This window comes from Pan paniscus, chromosome 7 (genome assembly GCF_029289425.2).
Source record: "Pan paniscus chromosome 7, NHGRI_mPanPan1-v2.0_pri, whole genome shotgun sequence".
Lineage (NCBI taxonomy): Eukaryota > Metazoa > Chordata > Mammalia > Primates > Hominidae > Pan > Pan paniscus.
Genome location: NC_073256.2, coordinates 129,744,321 through 129,772,296, shown reverse-complemented (window position 1 = coordinate 129,772,296; position 27,976 = coordinate 129,744,321). Strand labels below are relative to the sequence as shown.

General features: G+C 35.0%; 1 protein-coding gene across 2 annotated transcripts in view; it reads left to right on the top strand.

The window, feature by feature from the left end:
- Window positions 1–27,976, top strand: part of CSMD3 (CUB and Sushi multiple domains 3) — a 1,211,357-nt gene that overhangs the window by 1,031,675 nt on the left and 151,706 nt on the right. For both annotated transcript variants that reach the window (XM_003823338.5, XM_034966508.3), the window contains 3 exons: window positions 12,031–12,155; window positions 19,140–19,236; window positions 22,352–22,456. In XM_003823338.5, the coding sequence (XP_003823386.3) occupies window positions 12,031–12,155; window positions 19,140–19,236; window positions 22,352–22,456 (327 nt within the window). The remainder of the gene's footprint in view (window positions 1–12,030; window positions 12,156–19,139; window positions 19,237–22,351; window positions 22,457–27,976) is intronic.

The window sequence follows — 27,976 nt, the reverse complement described above, 5'->3', positions numbered from 1 at the left end:
CAATATGCATAAATTGGAAATTACATTGCTTGAAATCAGTTTAATAATTGAAGACAGACACATAATAATAATTCTTTTCAAAACTCACAGTAGATTTTTAAATCTTTTTCTGTAATTACTAAGAATCATTATTTCTGCCTCACTTTCCCCAGTAATTATTTACATAATTTCTGTGTCACTTTTAATATATTTATGTAGGTATTGACAGAAAATATCAATGCTGTAAAAATAGAAGGACTTAGATAAGTAGTTCTCTTCATTTAGTTTCATATAATCTACTGTAAAAACAGAGTAATATAATGACATGGAAATTCATAAACTAGTTCATTAATATTTAAATATCATCAAAAACCCTTGTATTCCTTTAGTTAGAGTGTTCAAAGAACCTACATATGCCAAGAACTGAAATGTAAATGTATGAATTAATCCTTAAAGGTTCTGTTTGTATATTTATCATGTTAATGTGCTAATTAACGTGAAAGGTTGTAAAGAATTACGTAAAATTGAGTGAAATCATCAGAGCTGGGAATTGTACTAAATTATCAGCACAAGAGTCGTGGGTGAATGTCTTCGCTTTGTCCGCATGACTGAATTGAAGTGAGTTACAATAAGATCCTGGAAAATTTACATAATCTCTGATCTTCAAATCTCATACCAATAAAACAAGAAAATAAGAAAACTTCTTCATAGGTTCATTATGGCTAAATGATTAAAAGCCTTGGCTTAGTTCTTGGAACCTAATAAGTACTAAAGAAAATAAGTTGTTTTTGTTTTTGTCAAATAAGCCACCACAAAATCAAGAGAGAAGATTCCAATTCTAAAAGTATTCGATGCCGAATATAGGACTTAATATGCAGTACTGATCAAGTGTTTGATACTGTTGATTTTAATGTGTTGACATTTTATTTTTAAAACAATTTAAAGTTATTATATGGAAAATGTGCCTTCCACAGAAGATTTTTGCATTTTGGAAAAGGCTGAAAGCATTGAGTACTGTCATTCTTTCCAACTCTAATTTAGGATTCCTTGAATGTTTGACTTCTATTTGCATTTAAAATTTATATGAAAGTTTAGGAAAAATGTGTTGATTTTATTGAAAATAATAGTAAATCTTCATTAAAATATACCATTTAGGAGGACAGTGAAATTTCCACCAATTAATGCATTCCAGGTCAAATGGTTGAGGAGTGTACTTAAAGAAATAGACATTTTGGTTTGTTTTCATTGTTGGCAAATTTTTTAACATAAAATAAAAACAAAGTTAAAATAATTATTACTACAATTTTAATAGGCCTTGCAAGTATATATTTAACCAATGTTTATGCTCTGCTTTTCTTCTTACCCTAAAAATTTAAACATCACATTATCCAAAGAAATAAATATTCTTATATCCATGAAGACATGCAGATGAGACAGAGTTAGAAAGAGGCAAGATATAGATGGGAGAAATGATCTGTCACATTAAACAGAGAGAGAAAAGGAAAAATTGAAAAAAAAATAGCGAAATAGCAAGCAAAGAGAAGTGAGTGAAGAAAGTGAACATTTGAAGAGAATATTTGTGAAACATAGAATAGAGAATATGAGACTATAAATTTTATTTTGTTTTTATTTTTATTCTTTTTGAAATGGAGTCTTGCACTGTCACCCAGGCTAGAGTGCAGTGGTGCGATCTCCTGCAACCTCTGCCTCCTGAGTTCAAACAATCCTCCCACCTCAGCCTCCCAAGCAGCTGGGATTACAGGCATGCACTGCCATGACTGGCTAATTTTTTTGTATTTTTAGTGGAGACAGGGTTTCACCTTATTGGCTAGGCTGGTCTTGAACTGCTGACCTTAGGTGATCTATCTGCCTCGGCCTCCCAAAGTACTGGGATTACAGTTGTGAGCCACCAGGCCTGGCCCAAGACTATAAATTTTAAACCATTAACCATTTGTGTCTGAAACTGAAGAAAGCCCCTATTCTACATGATTATCACAAAGTGTTTTTGTATTTCAAATGTATCAATTGATTAATCCCAGCATTTTAGCCATCAAAAATAAAAATCTATATAAAAAGAGTAAGGTGATGCTATCCAACTAAGGATTTATCTTAGCAAGTACAGTAGCTAACACCAGGAACTAAAGCCTATTAAAGGCTTTAGGCTGTTATCTAGTCTATTACTGATATTCCACTTCAGGAGTGAATGCTAGTTTACTGTTCTCAACCTAGATTCAGCCAGAACTCACTTCCTACTTTTAGGGCAAAAGATGTGGGTACCCAGGAACCCACACCATCTCTCTGTCAGAGATCCAGCAGTCTGTAGTTTCCTGGGCTTTTTGAGAACCCTGACACTGCATCCATCAGGAGTCTTTAGATAAAGAACAGACTACTTTTGATTTTGCATTGATTCTTGCTATGGTTTAAATATTTGTTTTCCCCAATTTTTTATGTAAAAATTCTAACCCCTAAGGTGATTGTATTGGGAGGTGGGGCCATTAGGAGATGACCAATGGGATTAGTGTCCTCATAAAAGCAACACCAGGGATATTTTCACCTGTTCTACCATGTGAGGACACAGCAAGAAAATAGCTGTCTATGAACCAAGAAAAGGGCCCTCATCAGATACTGAATCTACCAATGCTTTAGAAAACTTTGATTTCCCAGCCTTTACAACTATAAGAAATAAATTTCTATTGTTTATAAGCCACCTAGTCTATGTTTTTTTGTTATAGGAGCCTGAACAGACTAAGATGGAAAATTGGTACCAGGAGTGGGGTGCTACTGTAACAAAAACCTAAATACGTGGCAGCAGCTTTGGAACTGGGTAACAGGTGTAGGCTGGAAGAGTTTGAGGTGCATGCTAGAAAAAGCCTACATTGTTGTGAAAGAACTGTAAAGGGAAATTCTGATGAGGGCTCAGAAGAAAAGGAGGAAAGCTCTAGAGAAAGGCAACATCTTTTTACTAAAATATCTAAGTGGTTATGAACAGAATATTAGTAGAAATGTGGATAGTAAAGGTAATTCTGATGAATCCTTAGATGGAAATGAGGAACAAGTTGTTGAACAATAGAGGAAAGAATATTCTTGTTATAATGTGGCAAAGATTATGCCACATTATAACAAAAGTGGCTGATTGTGTTCATGTTCTGGAGTTTTCTAGAAGGTAAAACTTTAAACAATGAAATTGGATATTTGGCTGAGAAAATATCTAAGCAAAGTGTTAATGGTTCAGCTTGGCTTCTCTTGACTGCCAATGATTTAAACATGGAATTGTTAATCGATTGGAAATCAGGACCGGGCACAGTGGCTCACAACTGTAATCCCAGTACTTTGGGAGGCCGAGGTGGGCAGATCACAAGGTCAGGAGTTCGAGGCCAGTCTGGCCAATGGGAAATCTGTCTCTACTAAAAATACAAAAATTAACTGGGTGTGGTGGCACACACCTATAGTCCTAACTACTCTGGAGGCTGAAGCAGGAGGATCGCTTGAACCCAGGAGGCAGAGGTTGCAGTGAGCCAAGAATACACCATTGCACTCCAGCCTGGCTGACAGAGCAAGACTCTGTCTTAAAAAAAAAAAAAAAAAAAAAAAAAATTGGGAATCAAAACTTCTATATTTTAAAAACTTTCAACCTACCTGTATTGGAAAAATGGGAAGACCTATTCAAAAGAGAACTTTAAGAGTTTAGCCGAGGCAGGTGGATCACGTGAAGTCAAGAATTTGAGACCAGCCCTGGCCAGCGTGGTGAAACCTGGTCTCTACTAAAAATACAAAAATTAGCTGGGCGTGGTGGCACATGCCTGTAATTCCAGCTACTCGGGAGGCTGAGGCAGGAGAATTGATTGAACCTGGGAGGCAGAGGTTGCAGTGAGACGAGATCGTACCACTGCACTCCAGCCCAGGCAACAGAGCGAGATTCTGTCTTAAAAAAAAAAAAAAAGAGTTTAGTCAAGTAATGTTTGATAAGAAGATTAGTATGAACTCACAATCTCAGTAGAAGCTAGAAGCTATTCATCAATACAATGAGAGCATTAGTTAGCCATCTAAACAGAAGCCAGGACCTATTGTCCAAAACAAAGGAAGAATGAACCTGAGTGCATTTTAGAGATCATCAAGGCTACCCATCCAGTCACAAGCCCATAGTGCAAGGGCCTTGGAGTCAGATTTCAAAGGAAGGGCCTTAAACCTCAGGCTCTGATTCATGCAATCTGTCACACAGCTGCTTGGCTACATAGGGATAGTTCCTGTGGGTCTGGCTCACCATGCTCGGTACCCAATAAAGCTATGGAGATGTGGTTGCCTTTGTGTAGGTTTCAAAGGGTGTCCTGGAAAGCCTCTCTGCCCAGGCAAAGAACTGCCATGGGGGTCATGTGGATAGCCCCACACCTTTAGCATTGCCTTGTGGAAAAATGCCCAGTGGAGCTACAGAGGTGGGGCCACCAATATGATCATGAAACAGTAGAGCCACTGGTGTGTGATGTTAGTCAGGGAGAACCACAGGCATGCAACTCTAACCTGTGAGAGCTGTAGTATGTATTATGCCCAGCAAACCTACAGAAGTAAGACTATAACCTCCAGTAGGTCCAGAATGTGGGACCTTCCCTGCAGCATGTCTGGGAGGAGACCTCCAACCTGTGAGTCTAGGAGGTGAGACCATAGGCCCAGTGGGACTGAAGAACACAGCATTGAATCAAAGAGATTCTTCTTGAATTTTAAGGTTTTGGTCCTGCTTAAGATCTGTTACCCCTTTCTTCTGCCCTGTTTTTCTTTTTTAAGAATGGAAATATCTGTCCCGTGCCTGTCTCACCATTGTGTTTTGAAAGTAGACAATTTGTTTGATTTTGCAGACTCATAGCTGGAGGTGAGTTTGCCTCAGGATGAATCATATCTTAAAGTGTCACCCATATGTGATTGACATAATATTTAGATGAGACTTTGAACATTAGACTTATGGTTGATGCTGGAACAAATTATAACTTGTGGGGCTATAGGGATGGAATGAATGTATTTTGCATGTGAGGACATTAATTTTGGGGGCCAGCAGCAGAATGCTGTAGTCTGAATGTTTGAATCCCCCAAATTCATATGTTAGAATCCTAACCCATAAGATGATAGTATTGGGGGCAGGGATTGGAAGGTAGTTATGAGGGCAGAGCTCTCATGAATGGGATTAATGCTCTTATGAAAGAGACCCCAGAGAGATCTCTAGCCAGTTTTACCATGTGAGGACACAGCCAGAAGACGGTCGTATATAATCCAGGCAGACATCAAATCTACCAGTGCTGACTTCCCAGCTTCCAGAACTGTGAGAAATAAATTTCTGTTGTTTATAAGCCACCCATTCTATGGTATTTTGTTATGGCCTGAATAGAATGAGGCAGTTTAAAAGTGCATATCCAGAGATAGAAAATTGTGTCATATGACTTGTATTTTCTGCCAAGATCACATGAAAAAGACATATTACCTTATACCGTTTTAAAAATATTCTTCCTTGTGGAACAGGTGTAAATCCATAAAGTTGACAATATGACAGATGGATATATGGGGTCTATGTGAGAGAAGAAATAGAAAGGTGATGATTCTAAATGACATTCAGAAGATAGACAAGTTTAAGTTTTACCATTTGGTGCAACTACTAATCTTTACATAAATGAAAATATAGTTTGCATTTCTATTTTTAACTATAAATACTTTTAGCTTCAAAATGTTCTGAATAAAAATGGTCATGTCTTAAAATATTTTTAAGATAGAAAAACTCAGTGTCTTAAATATTCAAATATGAGAGTCAAGTACAGAGCTATCTTACGTTAATATCAAAGTGTTCTCTTTAATTTGTGCTCCTTTTCAACCTCTGTTAACTGCATAAAACATCTGCCCCAAGGTCTTTGAATTTCTTATTTCCTCTGATTAGAACAGATAGCTTTTTATCTCACTACATCATTTCAATGAAGTCTCCTATTTTTCTTGGCTATCCTATCTAAAATAATTTTCTGCCACCCATCAACCATTTACTCTTTATACCATTACCTTTACAGCAACCATCGAACTGTATTATGTATAATTTTTGGTTGTAAAACATTTCTTAATCTGTCTTAATTGTCCCTCTTTCCATTGTCACTATATTGGTTTTGGGCTCAATCAAAAGAGGACTTGGCACACAACAGGTGTTCAGCAAACTTTTATTCAGTGAGTGGATTTTAGTAAATTACTGTATCAATTTCCTGAATATTTGTAGAGGGTCTGACAACCCTTACCAACTTCCCAAGTCCAAGGTCCATACTTTTTCCATTTCAGTATTCCACCACACGGTGATACTCTTGCATAGTTTCCTTGCTTAAACCTTCACAAATCTGAGGTTTCAAACTCTTCTGACATCTGCAGGAAAGATATGTATGTTGGTAAAACACAAGCAATAGATTTACATATTATATGGGGAGTTTTATTCTGAGAGAGAGCAAATTCTCCATTTACACTTTACAGTTTAGATATAATCTTTGACAGCCTATTTACAGGGTTTTATACATGATGATTGTTTTTCTGTCTTAGTTCAATGAATGCTCAGTTAACAGCTTAAGCCAAGTGAGCATCCAATTGAAAGCAAAACAATACTGCTTTCTACATTCCTAATGATTTCCCTCTCAATTGTATCATTTCAGTTTCACAGTTCTTATTATTACTGTCAACACTGTTTTTTTTTTCTGTCACAGTAAAGCACAAGAAAATGTTCATTAATTTTGCACACACTGACATACTAAAACTAAACTGTTGATTGGAAAGCAGCCCCATAAGACATGATATGTGAGTTGTGCTTATAGTTAAAATGGTCAAATACTAAATTAGAAGATTCACAAACTTTAACAACCAGTTTGTAAACAATATTTAATAATCTTGTACAAAGCTGTAGTTCCAAGCCTTTCTTAATTATAATAAAATACAATAAAATTTTACTTAAAAAAATTAGACTTGAGACCAATGAAAAACTGAAAAATAAAACTTATGCTGAATACTGAGTTTTTATCTTCCAAATTTGACCTTGTTACACTTCACATTTCTTAAACTCTGCAGTCTCCTAAACCCCCAGGCTTTCCTCCCTTTTAGACTCTGTGATTCAAATAACCCCCTGCAGCCACTAATAGCTTTGACAATATATGGCCTTAGGCATAAGTACTTCTGTTAGTGGGAGGTCTTTTTTGAAAAGCCCTGGAAGCTGCCACCTACTCCCCTTAGGCAAAGAGTCTTTAATTAGCTGCTTATCTGATCATGCTTATCTGGTTCTGTTTTTTCAAGTTCTTTAGAGACCCAGAAAGAACTACTTTTACTTGAAAGTCTCTATGGCAACACCTGTCTACTTCATCTTTTCTTAGAATGGGAAAAAAAGTTCATGAAGAAATATATACAAACTCTCCATCTCATTCATTTATCCATTTATTCATCTGTCCATTCATCCATGAAAAAGTTATTAAATACAATAATAAATAGCAATTTTTGGCATTTGAATGAAGCACTATTAAGCATTATCTCATTTAATATTGACATCAACTTTGGAAGGTAGATATAATAATCTCTATTTTACAGATAGTAAAACCTCTTGGTTTAGATAAAAAGGCAGAATTGGATTTGAACTTAGGCTGCTTGATTTGAAAGCCTGTTCTATTAATCCACATATTATATTGAATACTGATCAGAACAGAAATTTATCATATATCTTTTAAAAAACAGGATGCAAATGTTAGATTGTGGTATTGCATATCTGCTAATTTTTCTATAGCATATTTTGTTGGTAAATAAATAAATATGATTGTAGTAGAATTAGACAAATATGGCTTGTTTAGAAAAATACTGGGAGACAAGAATGATGCAGGAATGATTAAGAGGTAATTTGAAAGCACAAGATATGTACAGATACACAATCAGTTCTTCAGTGATTTATTCAGCAATAATTTATTGAGTGCTTACTGCATGCCAACACTATTCTAAGCACTGGTGACATAGTTTTGAATAAGAATATAAGATCTTTGTCCTTACATTTTGCATTTACATTTTACATTTTACTGGAGGAGGACAAAAGTCATCAAGAAATATATTCTTTTCTTTTGGGGAGTGAGAATGCTGTAGAAAAAAATAAAGCAGGAGTTGGAGTTGCAACAAGACATCCAGAGCATGCTGCCATTTTAAACCTGAATCAAATGAACAAAGGGAGGGATGAATAAAAGTCTTTCTTGTTGGTGAGCAAGTGTATGGACTGTTGAGGGAGAGAGATCTTGACATGTTCAAGCCACAGTGTCTGGAACACAGTAAATGATAGCAAAGAGTGATAGGAGATGAGTTTAGAGAGGCAGAGCAGAGGGCCAAGTCACATGGATCCTTGAAGACCACGGTGAGTTTGAAATTTTCCTGACTAGTATGGGAATATATTGAGCTGGGGAGTGATATGATCTTAATCAGTTTCTAATAAATCACTGTAGTTAGTGTAGGGAGATGTGGAGTAGAACCAATATGACTGATTAGAAGCCTATCAGGGTAATGGAGGGGAAAAGTAGTGTGATTTGGATAGGAAGATAGTGGTCACAGTGATGAGAATTAGTAAGCTTTGGGATATATTTTTAAGGTGGAGCCGTTACTGATAGATTGAGAATAGATGTAAATGTAAACTTGACTGCAAGAAAGATAAATCAAGATGAATCTTAGGTTTATGGCCTAAGAACTGAGTGAATGGTGGTGACAATCCCTGAGATGAAAGAGAGTGTGGATGAAGAATAATTTCAAAGTTATTATTTTGGACATATCCATTTTGAGATACTTATTAGACATATGATTGCAAAATTCACAGAAATCACAGCTAGAGATAAACATCTGGTAGTCAGAGTATATAGAAGACATGGAAGGGGGGACAGTGATTCGAAAGAGAATATGGCCTAAGACAAAGTTACAAAGAGGAGAATGAGTTAAAAAAAAAAATCTGAGTGCAGCCAATAATAGAGAAGAAAACCAGGAGAATATGGTGTTCTGATGTTCAAGCAAACAAAGGCTCAAGACAGATGGAGTGATCAACAGTGAGAGCTAATTATTCATAGATTGAGTAAAATGCAAGTTAAGGATTGATCATATCACAACATTAATATTCTGGTGACTTTGACATGGTTATTTCACTAGAGTAGTGAGGACAAAAGTCTGATGCAATGCATGAAAGAGAGGATGGAGGAAGAGGAGATAGCTTGTCACTGTAGCAGCATGGAAGAAAATTTATAATGCAAAGAAGAAGAGTTAGAATCTTGATAAACAGAGTTTCAGGCAAAAGGGTGACCTTGTCTGCTCAGACTTGAGTCTGTTACAAGAGACTAACATAAAAATAATACAGAAGCATAGTATGATAAAATTGTACAGGAAAACATTTGGTGCTATGGGAAACTATAGGACACTTAACACAGGGAAATTCCAAAGGGTTGAAGCGGTAACATTCACACTGAAAGTCCATAGATGGGTAGGTGTTAGCTAGGTGAGAGAAGGACAAATCAAGTGACAGCATTAAGAAAGCATATTAGTTTAGAAGGCTGGACTGGGTTGGGGGATTAAGATGATGAGGACTTGGGAAATTATAGTTACATACAAGCCTGGAGGTGAAGTCAGAGACTAATACAATTAACTATATTTATCTGTAGGCCGGGCACAGTGGCTCATGCCTATAATCCTAGCACTTTGGGAGGCTGAGGCGGCATTGTTTGAGGCCAGTGATTCAAGACCAGCCTGAGCAACATAGATCCTGTCTCTACAAATTAGCTATATAAAAATTAGCTGAATATCTATACACAAATTAGCTGGGTGTGATGGCACACACCTGTAGTCCTAGCTACTCTGTAGGCTGAGGTGGGAGGATTGCTTGAGCCTAGGAATTTGAGGCTGCAGTGAGCTATAATCACACCACTGCACTCCAGCCTAGGCGACAAAGCCAGAGCTTGTCTCAAAAAAAAAAAAAAAAAAAAAAAGAAACTCTCTGTGAGCTGTGAATTCAGACAATGGGGAAATTTTTGAAGGATTTTGACCAGAGAAGCAACATGTCATATTTTAATTTAGAAAGATAATTTTGACAGTAATTTGAAAAATATAGTGCATGGAAAACATACCAGCCACAGGGAGGCCACTTATGTGATTAATGTAGTAACTCAGAAAAAAAAAAAAAAAGTACATATGAGGAAAAGTTGTGGTGGTGGCGATGGAGAGGAAGAGCATCTATAAAGTATTTTGTTTTCATCAGCAGGATCAACACTTCATCAATTACGTTTTTGTTGTATTTTTTGGGCGAATATTTTAAATTTCCTCCTCGGTCTTTTGCATGTCATTCTCAAATCATGCTAAACTGCTGGGTTTCTATTTAAATGAGCTAACTTAATTTCGACTAATTTAAACAGAATTTGTATATAACCCATTAACAGATATTTGTAAGAAAACACAACTAAGTGAGTTTCTTTAAAAATATATTGTCACACTATTTTTAAAAGTTTGCAACATCTTTTTTTTTTTTTTGAGTAATTGCCCTGGTTTTCGCGTTTGTCTTTGGAAGTGGCACAAAACTGTAATTCACTTTAAAAAAAAATTATTATTACAAAAGATATGTTCTTTATATCTCATCATTTATAGCCATACTAGGACAAATTCCCCAGGAGCACAGTACAATTGGGACCTAAAATAATATTTGTAGCAAAAGGAAATATAATTTATTGATTTCTAACTGTTTTCCAAGCAGTGTGCTAGTTTCTTATGTACATTCTAGTTTCTTTGTATTTTTCACAAAAGCCTTTTAGAAACAATAGCGTTACCATTCCACAGATAAGATATCTGTGTTTCAGAGATTGTAAAGAACAGGTCAAAGTCACACAGAATTTAAGAGTTATGAGTTAGGTCATGGCCAGAATCAAGGTGATTCTATTAATGGCATGAGAATTTTACTTTCAGACTAGTACCTTCTAAAAATGATAGAAGCCTTTATTGACTTCTGAGTAGGTCTGCATACATATTCTTTCTTGTAGTAGTTAGACTGGCAATAACTAAACTGGGACCACTTCAAGTATCTTCAGTTCCATCTAAGGACAAGGACTCTGGCTTCAACTGCCAGGATTCAAATCTCAGCTTCATCTTTTTTTTTTTTTTTTTGAGATGGAGTCTTATCCTGTCTCCCAGGCTGGAGTGCAGTGGCGCAATCTCAGCTCATTGCAACCTCTGCCTCCTGGGTTCAAGCGATTCTCCTGCCTCAGCCTCCAGAGTAGCTGGGACTACAGGCGCCCACCATCACGTCTGGCTAATTTTTGTATTTTTAGTAGAGACGGGGTTTCACCATGTTGGCCAGGCTGGTCTCGAACTCCCGACCTTGTGAGCCTCCTCAGCCTCCCAAAGTGGTAGGATTGCAGGCGTGAGCCACTGCACCTGGCCAGCTTCATCTCTTCATATGTGATCTTGGGCAAGACAATCTCTTAATGACTCCATTTGATTGCCTCAGCTGTAGAATGTGGAGAGTACTTATTCATATCTCATTAGTTGTTGGAAGGCTTAAATGAGTTAAAATATGTAAAGTACTTAGAAGGGTGCCTCGCATATAGTAGGCTCTATATAAATGTTATGATCATAATATAATTGTTATCATCATCCTCATTACTTTCCAGTGGATGCTGTTACTCCTCAAAGAATGCATGAAGGAGAAAAGTACCAAATAATTTTTTAAAAATTCAAGACAATTTTTATCTAAAAATGAACTATTTTTAAGGCAAATTTAGTCAATGCATGTTTTAGTAATATAATACAAATACTATGCTGTTATTGAGTTAATTGTAGTGTGATTTTTAGATATGCCATTCAAAAGTCATCCATTAATGCTGTCTAATTATTTGTTATTTTGATGGTATACAAAAACTTCATTTTCATTGCTTTTATCAGTTTTGAAAAAAGTATGATTTGATTTGCAAGTCTAGTATCTGTCTAAGATGTTATCTCTGACCTTTACTCTTATTTTAATCCTTTGCATTAGAATTAACTCCCTCTCTTGGACTGCTTTATTTTCAGTGCCCTGTGGTGGAATTTTAACTAAGCGCAAAGGGACTATATTGTCACCTGGATACCCTGAGCCTTATGACAACAATCTGAATTGTGTGTGGAAGATCACAGTGCCAGAGGGAGCTGGCATTCAAGTAAGAATATTTAAGTTTTTCTTCTTTTCATTGTATGTTTGTGGTTAATCTTTTCAGAGATGACAGAATGAACATTATTTCTAAAAGTTTAGCAAGTGGTTTTGACTGACATGGTTGAAATGAATAGAAAGATATTTGTTATTAATTTTTTTCACGTAGAATTAACAGAAAGCCAATTCAAGATGGCATAAGCAATACAAAAAAAATGTGTTAACCCCATATAACATGGAATATTGAGGTAAGCAGATTTTAAACATTATTTCAGGGGTTCAGTGTGTCTTTCCTCACCCACGTTATTTCCATCTCTCTGTTCTGCCATGCTCAGCCTGTTGGTTTTAGTTCTTAGACACCTTCTCCTGAGGTCTTGAGGTGGCTGCAAAAGCTCTAGGCATAACAGCCCTACATAGCAATGGCCAGCAGCTAAAACAGAATGTCCCTATGTTATGTACCATTTCAGTGGTTAAGAAAACTTTTCAGGAAACCTGCCAGCAGACTTTCCCTCCTGTTTTATTGACCAAGATTGCAATCATATCCGTTCCAAACCTATGCAATGGGCAGCAACCAAAGATTTACTATGATTTGGCTCAAATAAAACTATATTACGTATCAGGAGTAAGCAATAAGTGCAGCCTCCTATTATGCACACATCTCTCACTTAATTGAACTAAGCCAGATCTGTGTTAGCAAGGAAGGAAGATGCTCTTTAAAAATAGGTAATCAATAGTGACTGTCCTGTTATTTGAATTATGGCTATTTTGGGGGCTGCTATTTGACCAGTTATTCTGTTTTACATAAAGATATATATTTTTTCTGGATGAATTGATAATATTTTACTGCAGAATCAGTATATATATTCTATGAAAGGTAATTATGCTTCATAAATATTACCTTATCTAGCCTTCACAGATATAACTTGATTACTTCTCTAATTGATTTGTAGAGTTTTTCTTTAGAAACTTGAGACATATAAGAGTTGTGGAAAAATTAGCCAAGATGCCATGCATTAATAATGAAATTAGATTGAAGCATAATTTTTAGTAAAAAAAATCAGCTTCATGGATTTATAATTGTTCAGACGTTTTAAAAATTACTGGACAGGTGTTGGGAGTAAAATATGCCAGCAAACCAATGACAAAACAAAAAGCATGTACATTTTTAGAGTTTTAAGGCCATCCAAAGATTATAGATGCATACTTACATTCTTGCTAGTTTATAGACAATTTGTCAAATTTGAAGATAACGAATCAATCCTGTCTTATTATAGTAGAATAATAAGGATTTTGGGATTGCCCATGCTCCAGCTTGTATAGAGGATCTGAAATGATATACCTTTAGAATCTTCATAGAACTTTTACCACATCTCTGGTTATAATCTTCTCAATGTTATTCAAGAGCATCTATATATTAAATCAGCTTACTTATTTCCATCTAATCTTAAAATTTTGAAAACCCTGACATGTTTTCTTTACTTATCATCTTCTCTTTTTGACCCACTGCAATGTGGCTTCAGCAACTAATACTCTAATAGAGCCAGTCTCATAGTGAAGATCTAAATATGATTAAATCCATTGTGTGGTTCATCTTTCTTGCTCTGTCAGCAGCTCTCTATCTTGCTGTTCCTCCCCTGACTCCTAATAGACTATTTTTTTCTCCTTAGATCCTAGGACACCAATATTTTCTTGGATTTTGTTTTGTTTTCTCTTCTACATCTGTAGCTCCTACTTTTATATCTCCTACATGGTCTCCTCTTCCAATTCAATCCATTGTTCAAATATTAGTGTTTATGAGATTCTGTGGCCTTTGTTCATTTCACTTTACTCTCTCTGGGACCTTGTCTAATTCCATGGCTTCAGCTACTTTTATGTGCTAGAGATGTCGAGGACGTAAATCATAATAGACAATCAGAAAACATATTTTTGAATGAGGTACTGAATAAATGATGACATGCAGACCTAAATATCTAACTCAGACCTCTCACCTAAGCTGCAAAACGTATGTCCGACTGCCCACTGGACATTTTCAGCTAAACTTCTTGATGGCTTGTCAAATTCAACCTCTAAAACTGACTTCATAGAATTTTCTCAAAACTATAGAACTTTCTCAGTGTTCTCTTTCTCAGAACAACTTCCTCATCCATTAAGTTACACAAGTCAGAAATTTTGATTCTTTTCTGACTCTTACTCGGTACAATGAAATTCGTCAGGTTTGTCTTTCATAAATCTCTTAAACAAATCTATATCTCTCCATCCACACTTACTACCCGAGATCAGATAGCATCACCCTTGTCCCAGGTTCTTATTCTCCTGCAGTCTATTCCCTGTACGTCCAGTAGAGTAACCATCTGAAAGTAAAAATCTAATACTATCATTTTCTTGTATCTAATACCTCAGTTGTCTCCAATCTGCTTAACTCTTTTGACACTGTCGATTATGCCGTTGTGCTCTGTTCTCATTTTGTAACTATTCTATCTGCACTATTTCAGCTCCTTATAAAAACCTAGCTTTATTTTGCCTCTGGACCCTTTGTGCATGTTGTTCTTTCTGCTAGCGCTCTCTATGATCTCCTTTTATGTTGCTTATTCTTACTTAACATTTCTGTCTCAACTTAAATACATTTTCTGTGGAAGACCTTCCATGAACTTGAGACAAGGTTAAGTTCTCCATCACATTTCAATGTTACTGCTAATTATCTGTAAGCTCATGAGGACAGTGCCAAGTCCATTCTGACAACTAGTACAGTGGAAGTACATGCTGCACAGTGCTTGGCAGTGTATTCTCAGTAAATATTTTTAGAACGAATCAATGAATACTTGCACAAGTGGAGTTTTGACTATTTTAGAGTTAGCAGGCATAATGAACTACTAAGATGTTTGCAGAAAAACTATGTTATATATCACTTATCCTAGGCAAACACTATTCAAAACTGGACACATATGAATAACACTAAAATCTTTCACTGAGGAAGGACTTTGTTTATTGACTGTACTTTAGAAAACAAAATTTGAGTTTAGCAGCACGTTTAGCAAACATATAGTGTGTAAAGCATTTGGGGCTTTTAATTTTAAACACGCTAAAAAAAAACTATCAAGGACTTTTTTCTAATTAACCACTTACATGGATGCTAGTTTTAGACATATCACTGAGTCATAGAAACTTGTAACACACACACACACACACACACACACATAATATATGACTTACATTTGAAACTTCATTAAATTTACCTAAAAGCTATCTGGCTACTACACTAGGTTTAAAGCAATGTTTAATATTTTTCTCTGTTGGGCCAAATATGTGTGTGAATAAAGAATTGTATGAATATTCAATAAATCATATATGAGATAAAGTGGGATAATCATTCTTGAAAAGAGGAGAAAAGAAGAAACATTTGGAATGCTGAAAAATTACAATAATATAGAATATTTGAACATTCTTTGGGAATTACCTCAACAAACAATTTGTTAAATTAATATTACATGAGAATTTCCCACTCTTTGTGGGAAAGAGTGGATTCATTTGTTTGTTTGTTTATATTAGCAGGGTCTACTGGAGAATTCCAGTGCAGCTACATTCAAAATTAATGGTGATAGTTATCAAGAAAAGGGAAATATTTATGTAATAAGCCATGGGGGAAAATATGTTGGTTACATTATTGTATCAATTTACAGCATGATTATCATGATTTTATATAATCTAAAGTAAAATGGAATTTGAACAGTTATATGATAGATGCCTAGTTTTAATGATTGGAAATTCGTTACCTCATGAAGCTATTCCATTGCCATGATGGACAACTATATCTAATGCAAAGTTACTCTGAAAACTGAATCAGTAGTTACCTCTTTTAAAATCTTTAGTTGGGCCGGGCGCGGTGGCTCACGCCTGTAATCCTAGCACTTTGAGGGGCCGAGGCGGGCGGATCACCAGGTCAGGAGATTGAGACCATCCTGGCTAACATAGTGAAACCCCATCTCTACTAAAAATACAAAAAATTAGCCGGGCATGGTGGCGGGGGCCTGTAGTCCCAGCTACTCGGGAGGCTGAGGCAGGAGAATGACGTGAACCCGGGAGGCAGAGGTTGCAGTGAGCTGAGATCGCGCCACTACACTCCATCCTGGGCGACAGAGCGAGACTCTGTCTAAAAAAGAAAAAAAAAATCTTTAGTTGGCTTTCATGTGTCTTCTGTCATAGTGAGTACTCGATCATGTATTTGAGTCCCTTAACAAATCTCATAGCATTGTCTGCCAGTTCTTCCGGCCAAATTCTGCTTCTACACTCTTTATATTTTTATTATGCCAAACTACATTCACAATGCACCTCGAATCCCAGTGGCAAATTACATTACATCTCTCTGGCTGCTGTAACAAATTACCATGAGTTTTATAGTTACAAACAACAGATTTTATTTTTTTTCCTCATAGCGCTGGAAGCAAGAAGTCCAAAATCAGCTTTACTGCACTGAAATTGAGATGCTGGCAGAACCTCTCCTTCCTCATCCCTGCCTACTTCAGGGTCTCAGGAATGACAGCATCTCTTCCTCGTTTTTTTCCAGCTTCTAGTGGCTGCTGGCATTTGGATTCTGGCCACATCACTCGAAATTCTGCCTCCGTGTTCACATCGTCTTCTCTTCTATGAATGTCAAATCTCCTTTGGCCTCTTTTCCCCTTTCTCAAGATTCTTAAATTAAGCTCATCTGAAAGACCCTTTTCCATATACGGTAGTATTTAGAGGTTCCAGAGATCAGAACCTGATATCTCCAGAAGCCATTATTCAGCTATATACACTAGACACATTTATCCAGAAGTAAACTGACTTTCTTTCTCCCACCTAGGCAATAGATTTTCCTGGAGATGTCTAAATTTTTGCTCTTGCTACCCCACTACTCTCAATAACAGAAAAGAAAATAAATTATTCTCAAATTTTTCCTTTCACTTCCTCCCCTATTCATATCACACAAAATTTAATAACTTCCTCTATAGCAACACATGTGACATCTGGGTTCCCATTTTTACTACTCCTGCCTCCAATACGCTTGAGTCTCTCATTGTTTTTTACTGCAATACATGTTGAAATATTACTGAAATAGATAATGAAATTGTCTTTTCACTTTTACTTTCTTCACCCAGTGCAGTGCTGTACTTAGAGCACTGTCTTAATCATGTTCTTCCTCCGACTTCTGAAACCTTCATTGGAAAACTGAAGATATCACCACGTCTTGAAGTGCATAGTTGCTATGCTGGGGTTTAGTTTTTTATTGAGTTTCTCCCCTGATCTTCCTCTTAGCTAAGATTTATTGAGTCTTTACTACATGCAGGGTGCCCTATACGAATTAACTAATTTAATTTTTACAATGAATTTATGAATTTGATACCCTTATGACAATAATTTATGTAAATAATCTGAGGTACAGAAAGATGAACAACTTTCCTTGAATGATATGCCCATGAGGAGAGGGAGCCAGGAAGTTGCAAACCTAGGCTCTTTGATTCTAAGTTCTCTTGTATTTAGCTACTGTACTCTACTCTTTTGAACTTTTTTATTCTTTCTCTAACTTTTGATGTATATTTATTCTTATGTAAATATCCCCCACTGTAGCTAAAGAAGATTACTCATGGTCCACTAAATCTAGTTTATGGTTTGACTCCTTTTACATTGTTAGACACTCAATAATTTCCTTCAGTGGAATAACTCAATATCTTCAGCTTAGCCCAAATGTCAACTCCTGCGTGAATCTTCACATTTTTTAAAAAGCTGAATGCAGTATTTTCTTCCTCTGAATTGAAGGAAAGGGAAATTTAGATATGAAGAGGGAATTGATAATTGTTTAAGGAGGTGGCGGTTATACTACAATCATACGGCTTTACTTCTGGTCTTCTTCCTATCTTAGAACATTGCCATTGGGTCTGATGCCAATCATACAGGCAGGGTGTCTATTGCCATGTGGCACTCACCCCTGGAAACAGGCACCAGCATTCACTTGCATGGAAGAATAATGATGGGCTATTTTGCAGATAATAAATTTTTAATGAGTGAAATTTAATGAGTGAATGAGCGCAGTGCCTACATTTTTAACAGATTTTAGCTTAAAAAACTTTTAATAAAGTTATTCCTTTCCTTCCTCTAAAACTACAAAAAATTTAATGAAGAAATAGCAAAATAGGTAGCATCCATAGTTGTGAGGGTCCTGTGGGTTCTTGCAAAAGCTCAAGCTGTGCCAAGTGATGTGCAATAAAGTAACACATGCATCTTTCTTTAAATAAACTGTAATAGACAGGAGAGAATTAAACCTCCCCAGTATTTCCCTTCTCAACTTTAAGGACCTTCACTGTGATGTAGTTACTATAACTCTATTCATTAAAATAAATTTTTAAAAATTCATTTGAATTAATTACAAAATATCATTTTTTGTGTCATCCATACTGAAACTTATTAAAAATATGCGTGTTAAAATTTTTAAATAAAAGGAAAAGAAGAAATTGAGCAAAGTTTATGCAAGGAAAGGATAAATTAAAAGTATCCAGAAATAAACCTGGTTTTAAAAAGCTATATTATAAGGTCCTATAGGCTTGTAGACCACAGATCTGGTTTTTCCTAATAGCTACAAGCAAATTAGAAAACTCAAATCAGTACATGTACATAAAAATTCACCAATTGTTTTGAACATGCATTGAGATTCCTGGCACTGAGTCACTAGATTAGCTCAAATCTTTTGAAAAGAGAATGTTCTGAGATAGCGACAGACATTGCTCTGGTTATACCCACAATGAACATTGGTCGGTGCTTCAAAGGCTTTTCTATATAAAAATCAGCTCGTGTAAGCCAGTGCAATAATGGAAAAAATCAGTTCTGTTAAAAACCCTTCTATGAAGGGTCACAATTATGTGGTCCAGGATTTGAACTCTCTTTTCCAAGGGGGATTGGTGGAGTATAGTTATGTGTATCTGGTTAGAAATGTGTGTTCTTACCTGTAATTATTATTTCACAGGTGCAAGTTGTTAGCTTTGCTACAGAACATAATTGGGATTCTCTGGACTTTTATGATGGGGGAGACAACAATGCTCCAAGACTTGGAAGCTATTCAGGTAAATAAGAGAGCTGAGCTTAATTAAAATACAGATATAATTAGGAATATAAAAAAAATTAAAGAGCTATCTACAACTCTTACTTGGTAGTTTTAATTTGCTTTTTACAAACTATACACAAAGATACAAGGACTGAATTTTAAAAGATTTAAAGATGATATCAATATTGATATTTAAAACCTTATTATATTCTTACCAATTCTTCCTATATTTGTGTAATTATTTATTGATGGTTTTATGTTACTGGTAATATTTTCAGCTGAGTTGGGGTTCAGGAATAGTATGTACGCTCTTTTCCTTAAAAGAAAAGGATGAGCAATAATAATTAAAAATTAGACTGTGCTTTGAATTGTGTGCTATGAAGTCATGAAAATAACCAGGTAAATGCTACAAGGTACTGTTAAGTGAGAATAAAGAGAATACAGAATTATTTCTATGAAATGAATAAAATTATATAAAATTAGTGTATACATGTTTAACAAGACCAGAAATAAAATAGAAGTCTTCTATTTTTATATAAGATGTTGACTTGTTTTTAAAATCTGTTAGATTTATTAAGGTTTTTATTTTTTGAGATGTAGTCTCGCTCTGTCTCCCAGGCTGGAGTGCAGTGGTGAGATCTCAGCTCACTGCAACCTCTGCCTCCTGGGTCCAAGCGATTCTCCTGCCTCAGCCTCCAGAGTAGCTGGGATTACAGACATGCATCACTACGCCCAGCTAAGTTTTGTATTTTTTGGTAGAGACGGGGTTTTGCTATGTTGGCCAGGCGGGTTGTGAACTTCTGACTTCCGTGATCCACCTGCCTTGGCCTCCCAAAGTGCTGAGATTACAGGTGTGAACCACAACACCCAGCCAGATTTATTGAGGTTTAAAAGCTAATTTATGCAATAATTTAAAAGCTTCTTTTGACATATAGAAGTTAAAATAAAAAGTTTTACTTTCTTAATTTTTTACTATTATACTTTTTAAACTCTAGAAATATAAATATAGCTAACGTATTAACTTACTCAATTCAGATATGCTGAAATAAATTTGAATGGCTTTAAGCTTTTAAGAGATTTTTAAATGGACTTGTGGAACCAATTACTTATCATCACCAATGAGGAAAGGAAAGAAATATCTGGAGCAAGAGTGATTTGATTTAAACATGAACAATATAGATTTAGATAGAAATCTTAGAAAAATCGCACACAATTTTAGCACACTTTTATTTGTAATAAGTTAGGGGTAATACTTTATTAGTATTATTATTAATTTTTTTTTTTTTTTTTTTTTTTTTTGCATTTTAGAGACAGGGTCTGGCTCTATTGCCCAGACTTTGGTGCAGTGGTGCAATCATAGCTCAATGCAGCCTTGAATTCTTGGGCTCAAGTAATCCATCTGTTTCAGCTTCCTCAGTAGCTGGGACTGCAGTCACATACCACAACCCCAATTAATTTTTATTTTATTTTTTTTTTTAGAGCCGAGGTCTCGCTATGTTGCCTAGGCTGGTTTCCAACTCATGGCCTCAAGAGATCCTCCTGTCTTACAGCCTCCTGATTAGCTGGGATTGTAATCCCATGATTATTACATGAGCCACCATACCCATCTGTAATACTTTTAAAATAATAATATAATGATAATATGAGTGATAAATAACAGCTGTTGATTACTAAGTGCTAGCTCTGTGTGACATTTGCCATGCATTTCCTTATTTGATCTTTCTAGCAGACCTGGTAGGTAATTGAGGCTTAGAGAGATTAAGTTGCCTGAGGTTGTACAACTAATGTTAGAATGAGATTGGGACCCAGCTGGTGTGACTCCAGAATTAGAGCTCTTAATCAATAACAGCCTGTAAGAGACTTAAGGCAGGTGAAATGACCTTTTAAGTTTCTGTTTATCCCTGTCTTCAGTGGTTGCTGTTATCACACTATGGCCAGGAAAGAAGCAAGTGTGTGCTCTGTAATAAATTCTTTCTGTTCTTCCATAGAAGACATCAGGGGTGAGGTCCACAAAGTTGTGCAAAGCAAATGTAAAGAAAGTAGTTACTTACAAAGAAATGTTTGTAATGACCTCAACTCATATGCTTGTTGAACTTTGTCTTAAGATGTAGAATTAGCGCTTGTTTATTTTCATGCTTGCCATTTGAAACTGCTAGAGGTGGAGTCAAAGATCTTAAACTCTTTGCTCAATAGCAAAGTCAAGAAATACTTGATTCAAGCAGATACTTTATATTTTCAAGCTCAATAACTTAATAAAATAAATTTGATCTCCTTCAGAAGTCCAGAAAAACATCATTATAATGCATTTGCTGAAAGACAAGAGTAACAGTAGTTCATAATTGGAATTTTTTTGAAAGCTGACTACCAGCTTTGCTGTCAGGGTATAAGAAACATTAAGGCACTTGACCTGGTATAGAATAATCTATCTATCTAGCTGTCTAACTTTAATTCATTATTAAAAGGAAATCAATGACTATATTATCTGACTCATAAAAAGTTGTTACTTTGCAAAGTTCAAAATTAAGCTTATTATTTATTCTTTTTTAGTTTGCAAACTGTGTTTTATTCATATTTTGTGTTTCTTTTTAATTAGTTCACCAATCTGGTACATACAGGCAGTTAAAACTGGTTATCACTTTGATAATCAGAAGCCTCTGGTATAACACAGTCTTCAAAAAAACATATTGGAAAACAGAGAGAATACAGAGTAATAATCTCTTTGAAAGCAATCATTGCAAACATTCATGTTTCTAACAGAATATAACTTTACATATATATGTATTTATTGTTTATTATTAGCTTGTGCACGGAATACTGAAATCCACATGAAATTCAACATTTATTTTCGGTGAACATGTCAAACATATAGCTTTAACTTTCACAAGCTCTTTTTGCTCCTACCTATTTTTAGGAAGCAATCTAAAGCCATCTCAAGTGGTCTGTCTTCTTGGAAACAGGAACAGTATATTGAAAGAGGATTGTGAGAAAAATATTTCTATTAAATTTTTTTTGAAAAACAACTTGAATAATGCATATTTTTAGTGGTAATCTATTGGCTGATTAGTAAACTTACTTAATTTCATTATAGTACTTATTATGTGGTCATTGACTTGCCTTCTCATATATCATTTCAGGAACAACAATACCCCATCTTTTGAATAGTACGTCTAATAATCTGTATCTAAATTTTCAATCAGACATCAGTGTTTCTGCTGCAGGATTTCATCTTGAATACACAGGTAAAAATAATATCATGTGCCATTCAAAAAGGTTAAGAACAAGTTTATATTAATTAAAAATATTTTGTTGATATGTATATATTATAGCAACTTTCTCAAAGAAAATGTCTTATTTTCTTGAAAGTTTGAAGTATTACTTCAGTTCAATTGCAAAATTACATGAATAAAGTTTTAATGGTTTCACAAGAATTTACAAGTTTTTTTGTTGTTGAGTAAGAATAATTAATGTGAAATCTACCCTCTCAACAAATGTTTAAGTGTGCAATATTGTATTAACTATAAGTCCAATATTATGCAACAGATCTCTAAAGCTTACTCATTTTGCATGACTGAAACTTTATACCCATTGAACCACAGCTCTTCATTTCCCCCTCTCCCTATCCCCTGACAACCACTGTTCTACTCCATTTTGGGTCTATTTTAGATTTCCCATGGAAGTGGAATCATGAAGTATTTATCCTCCTGTGATTGGTTTATTTTACTGTGTAATGTCCTCCAGGTTCATCTGGATGTCCTTTGGTCTGTATATCTGTTTTTATCCAGTACTACACTGTTTTGGTAACTGTATCTTTGTAATATATAATCAAGAATTGTGACCCCAACAGTTTTGTTCTTCTTGCTCCAGAATTCTTTGGCTGTTCAAGATCTTTTGTGATTCCATATGCATCTTAGTACTTTTTTTATTTTTGGAAAAACTTGTCACAGATTTTGATAAGCATCTAGTTGAATCTGTAGGTTGCTTTGTGTAGTATGGACATTTTAACATTATTAAATATTCCAATCCATAAAATGGGATGTATTTCTATTTATTTGTGTCTTCTGTATCTTTTCTCATCACTATTTAGTAGCTTTTCAGGTTTTTTGGTTTTTGTTTGAGACAGAGTTTCACTCTTGTTGCCCAGGCTAGAATGGAATGGCATGATCTTGGCTCACTGCAACCTCTGCCTCCTGGGTTCAAGCGATTCTTTTGCCTCAGCCTCCCAAGTAGCTGGGATTACTTGTGCCCAACACCACTCCCAGCTAATTTTATATTTTTAGTAGAGACAGGGTTTCACCATGTTGGTCAGGCTGGTATCGAACTCCTGACCTCAGGTGATCCACCCACCTTGACTTCCCAAAGTTTTGGGATTACAGGAGTGAGCCACCACGTCCCGCCTACTATTTTGTAGTTTTTAGAGTGCAAGTCTTTCACCTCCTTGGTTAAGTTTATTCTAAAGTATTTTATTATTTTTCATGCTATTGTAAATGGTATTATTTCCTTAATTTCCTTTTAGGATAGTTTATTTTTAGTATATAGAAATACAACTGATTCTTTGCATGTTAATTTTGTGTCTTGCAACTTTACTGATTCATTTATTAGTTCTAACAGTTTTTTTTTAATGGAATCTCTTCAACATTACTGATACATAATAATTATTCATAGTTCTGGGATACATGTGATGTTTTTGTACATGTATACAATGTGTAGTGATTAAATCAGGGTAATTGTATTATCATTCATAACCTCAATTATTTATCATTTATTTATGTTGGGAACATTTCAAATCTTTCATCTCATTATTTTAAAGTATACAGTAAATTACCATTAACTCTAGTCACCCTGCTTATCAAACATCAGAATTTATTATTTCTATCTAACTGTATTTTTGAACCCATTAACCAACCTCTCTTCATCCCTGCCTTCCAAGTCAGGCTCTGGTAATCATCATTCTACTCTACCTCCATGAGATCAACTTTTTTAGCTTCCACATATGCGTGAGAATATGCAATATCCCTTTTCTATGCCTGGCTCATTTCACTTAACGTAACATCCTCTAATTCCACTCATGTTGCTGCAAGTAACAGGATTTCAATTTTATGGATGAATAGTACTCCATTGTCATGTATACCACATTTCCCTTATCCGTTCATCCATTGATGGACACAGGTTGATTCCGTGTCTTCGCTATTGTGAATACTGCTGCAATAAACATGGGAGTGGAGGTATCTCTTTGATATACTGATTTTGTCTTTTGGATATATCCGGCAGTGAGATTGTTGGATCTTATATAGTTCTATTTTCCATTTTTTTTTCTTTTTTTTAATGAAACTTCCCTACTATTGTTTATAATACCTTGACTAATTTACATTCTCGCCAACAATGTATAAGAGTTCCCTTTTCTCCACATTTTTTTGTGTGTGTGTGTTTGATAATATCCACTTTAACTGGGGCAAGATGACACCTCAGTGTGGTCCGTGGAGTCTTCATGTTGTTCTGCATTTAGGATTTTATCATCTGCAGACAGGGACAATTTTAATTCTTCCTTTTTCACTTGGATGCCTTTTATTTCTATTTCTTGTCTAATTCCTCTGGCTAGGACTTCCAGTAGTATTTTGATTAGAAGTGGAGAGAGTGGATATCTTTACCTTGTTCCTGATTATAAAGAAAAAGCTTTTTGTTTTTTACCATTGAGTATGATGTTTGTTATGGGCTTTTCATATATGGTCTTTATTATGTTGAGGGAAATTTCTTATATACCTAGTTTTTTGAGAGTTTTTAATAATGAAATGGTGTCAAATACATTCAAATACTTTTTTTTGCATTCATTGATACAATTATGTGCCTTGTATTCTTCACTCTGTTAATGTAATATATCACATTTATTGATTTCTATACATTTGGCCATTGTTGCATCCCAGGAATAAATTCCTCTTAGTTGTGGTATATGATTTTTTTAAACATGCTGCTAGATTTGGCTTACTATCATGTTGTTGAGGATTTTTGCATCCATACTCAAAAGGGATATTGGATTATACTTTTCTTTTCTTGTGGTGTCTTTGGCTTTGGTATTAGGGCAGGGCTGACTGCAATAAACAAGTTTGGACATATTTTCCCCTCTTCAATTTTTTTTGAGGAGTTTGAGAAGGATTGATGTTAATTCTTTAAGTGTAAGGTAGAATTCACCAGTGTAACCATCTGGTGCTGTGCCTTTCTTTGTTGGGAGGATTTTGTTAACTGATTCAATCTTTTCACTAGTTATGGGACCATGTAGATTTTATGTTTCCTTAAAATTTAGTCTTGGTAACTTTTATATTTCTAGGAATTTTTTCATTTTTCTGGGTTATTCAATTTTTCGGTGTGTAATTGTTCATAGTAGTCTCTTATTCTTTTAATTTCTGTGGCATCAATTGTAATGCCTACTTTTTTATTATAAGTGTTTTTAAATTGCGAAAAAGGAACTAGATGCTGTAGAAATTTTAAAACTGGAATTAAAGTGGCTACTCTTGACATAGAAAATGTACATTCATCTCCCAAATTCCTGCAAAACTTTTCGTCATAAAAATAGATTAGTTCTCCTGTAAAACAACTATATGAAACATTGTGTCATTTCACACATAAAATTATCACAAATGTAATTAGGTGAGTGTTTGGGTAACTGTGGTTTTTCTTACACTCTACTTAAAATGCAAGCTCCAGAAGACAAAAATCTTTCGTAGCAGTTTACCATATCCTTTTAGAGTGTTTTTGTGTCTTTAACACTGAGTATAGATCCTGAAACTTACCAAACAATTAAAATATACTTGTTGAATGAGTAAATGAATAAATGGACATAGCACCTAGAGGTAGAAGATAATGAACATATAATGTTGGTATATATATCATTAACATTAGTATACCTATGCTGATGCTGGTGTCCATAATGGGGTTTAGAATCTAGGTGTGCATATGTTTTGTAATTGTGCTGGCTTCTGCTTCCCACTGAGTATTAGCTCCTCAACATCACCTCATTCAGGCCACTTAGTTCCTCACTGAAACAACATTACCTAAACTGGAAGTTTTGAATGACGTGAAACTCTCAGTGGGAGCGAACAACAGCTGCAATTGATAAGCATGTGCTAAGTAAATATAGTTAATTAATTTTTTACTTGTTTTGGTTTAATAAAGAAGTTTACTTTTCAGTTATTGCTAACTTCAGATACAATAAATGTATTACTGTAATGCAAATACATGTCCAATCCGTAAGACAAAACTTATTCATTCATTCTTTGTTCAACCAGCAAATATTTTGAACACCTACCATATGTCAGGCACTATGCTCGACATAGAAAATGTGAAGATAGACATGTCACAGTATGTTTCTTTGAAGAGTCTAGCAGAAGATTCAGAAAGATAAAGCAATATTACAGTGCTTTGAATACAGTAATAGATATATTTGTGGTAGATCACCCAAAAGCAATAAATAATCAGCTACATTTAGGAAATTCAGGGAATACTTCAAACAGGAGGTGACACTTGGGGTGAGTCTTAAAATATAAGTAGGAGTTTTACAGTTAAGCAAGATGGGGTGGATAGATTCAGCAGAGGAAACTTCATGTTCAGACAGAGCTATGAAATATGCCACATTAGGGAAAATTCAAACTATTTCAGTCGAGTTGGTATATAAGATTTGAGGGCATGGCAGTAACTAAGGCTGCTTATATAAGCATGACTACTCCTGAAAGGTATAGGATGTCGTAATGAGAAATTTGACTTTGTTATAGGTGCCACAGATCAAAAGCAGCATATGTTTTGATAGTCATTCATAATACAGACCATTAAATTATAATAAACCACAAGTAAATTGATGAAACTTTAAAAAGATTCTTGTGTACAACTTTTACATTTCTAAAATTTATTGCTGAATGCAAAAATCCTTTATTTGTATAAGATAATATATGATCACTAATGTTTAACAAGATGATTTAGTTATATATAATATTTTTTAAACTGTTTTTAGTTAGAAATTCTTATTTTTAATAAATGAGAAAAATTGAGCTATATCCTAATTAACACATAATAGGTGCTAATAATACATAGTATCTTGCCTTTTAGAACAGAGAATTGCAAGTTTGACTGCTCTTCCTGAGGGAAATCAATAACTAGTCACATTAAATCTCACAATTTTAGGTCTTGGAAACCAACATCTTTGACAGGAAAGACATACTAGTTATAATTTAAGCATTTAAAATCATGATCTTTAACGTAGAAAGTAATGTTGAGTGCCTATGTGAAGGACTTTCTGCTTAGAACTGTAGGGGAATTGGGAGATGAATGAGACAAATCTCTTTTCTAATTGAGTGAAAACTTTATTACATGGAATATGTTTTTCCCTGTACTGTATTTGTGAGTGTTTACCCAATTAAGTTACAACTTGTTATTTCTATAAAACAAGCAATCAAAGAAAGCCACTGTCCTCTAAATTAATTATCTGAATCAAACTAAAAAATGTAAGAAAGAATTTACTATTGGTAATGAATGAGCATAAGAACAAATGATGCATTGGTGTGTTTTATGTGCAGTTGCTTTAAATAATAACACTACCAACTCTCCTAATGATCCAGAGGCTATTCAAAGTGAATGGCGTTTAATCTGTTAGTTTGAATTCACATAATCCAAATGTTCGCAAAGCGATGCTTTGGGTTCAAAATGATCCCTAGACACTTCTTAAGAGTCGTTAGCTATCTAGATTCTTCACCTAAGAGAAAAATAAACAAACAAAA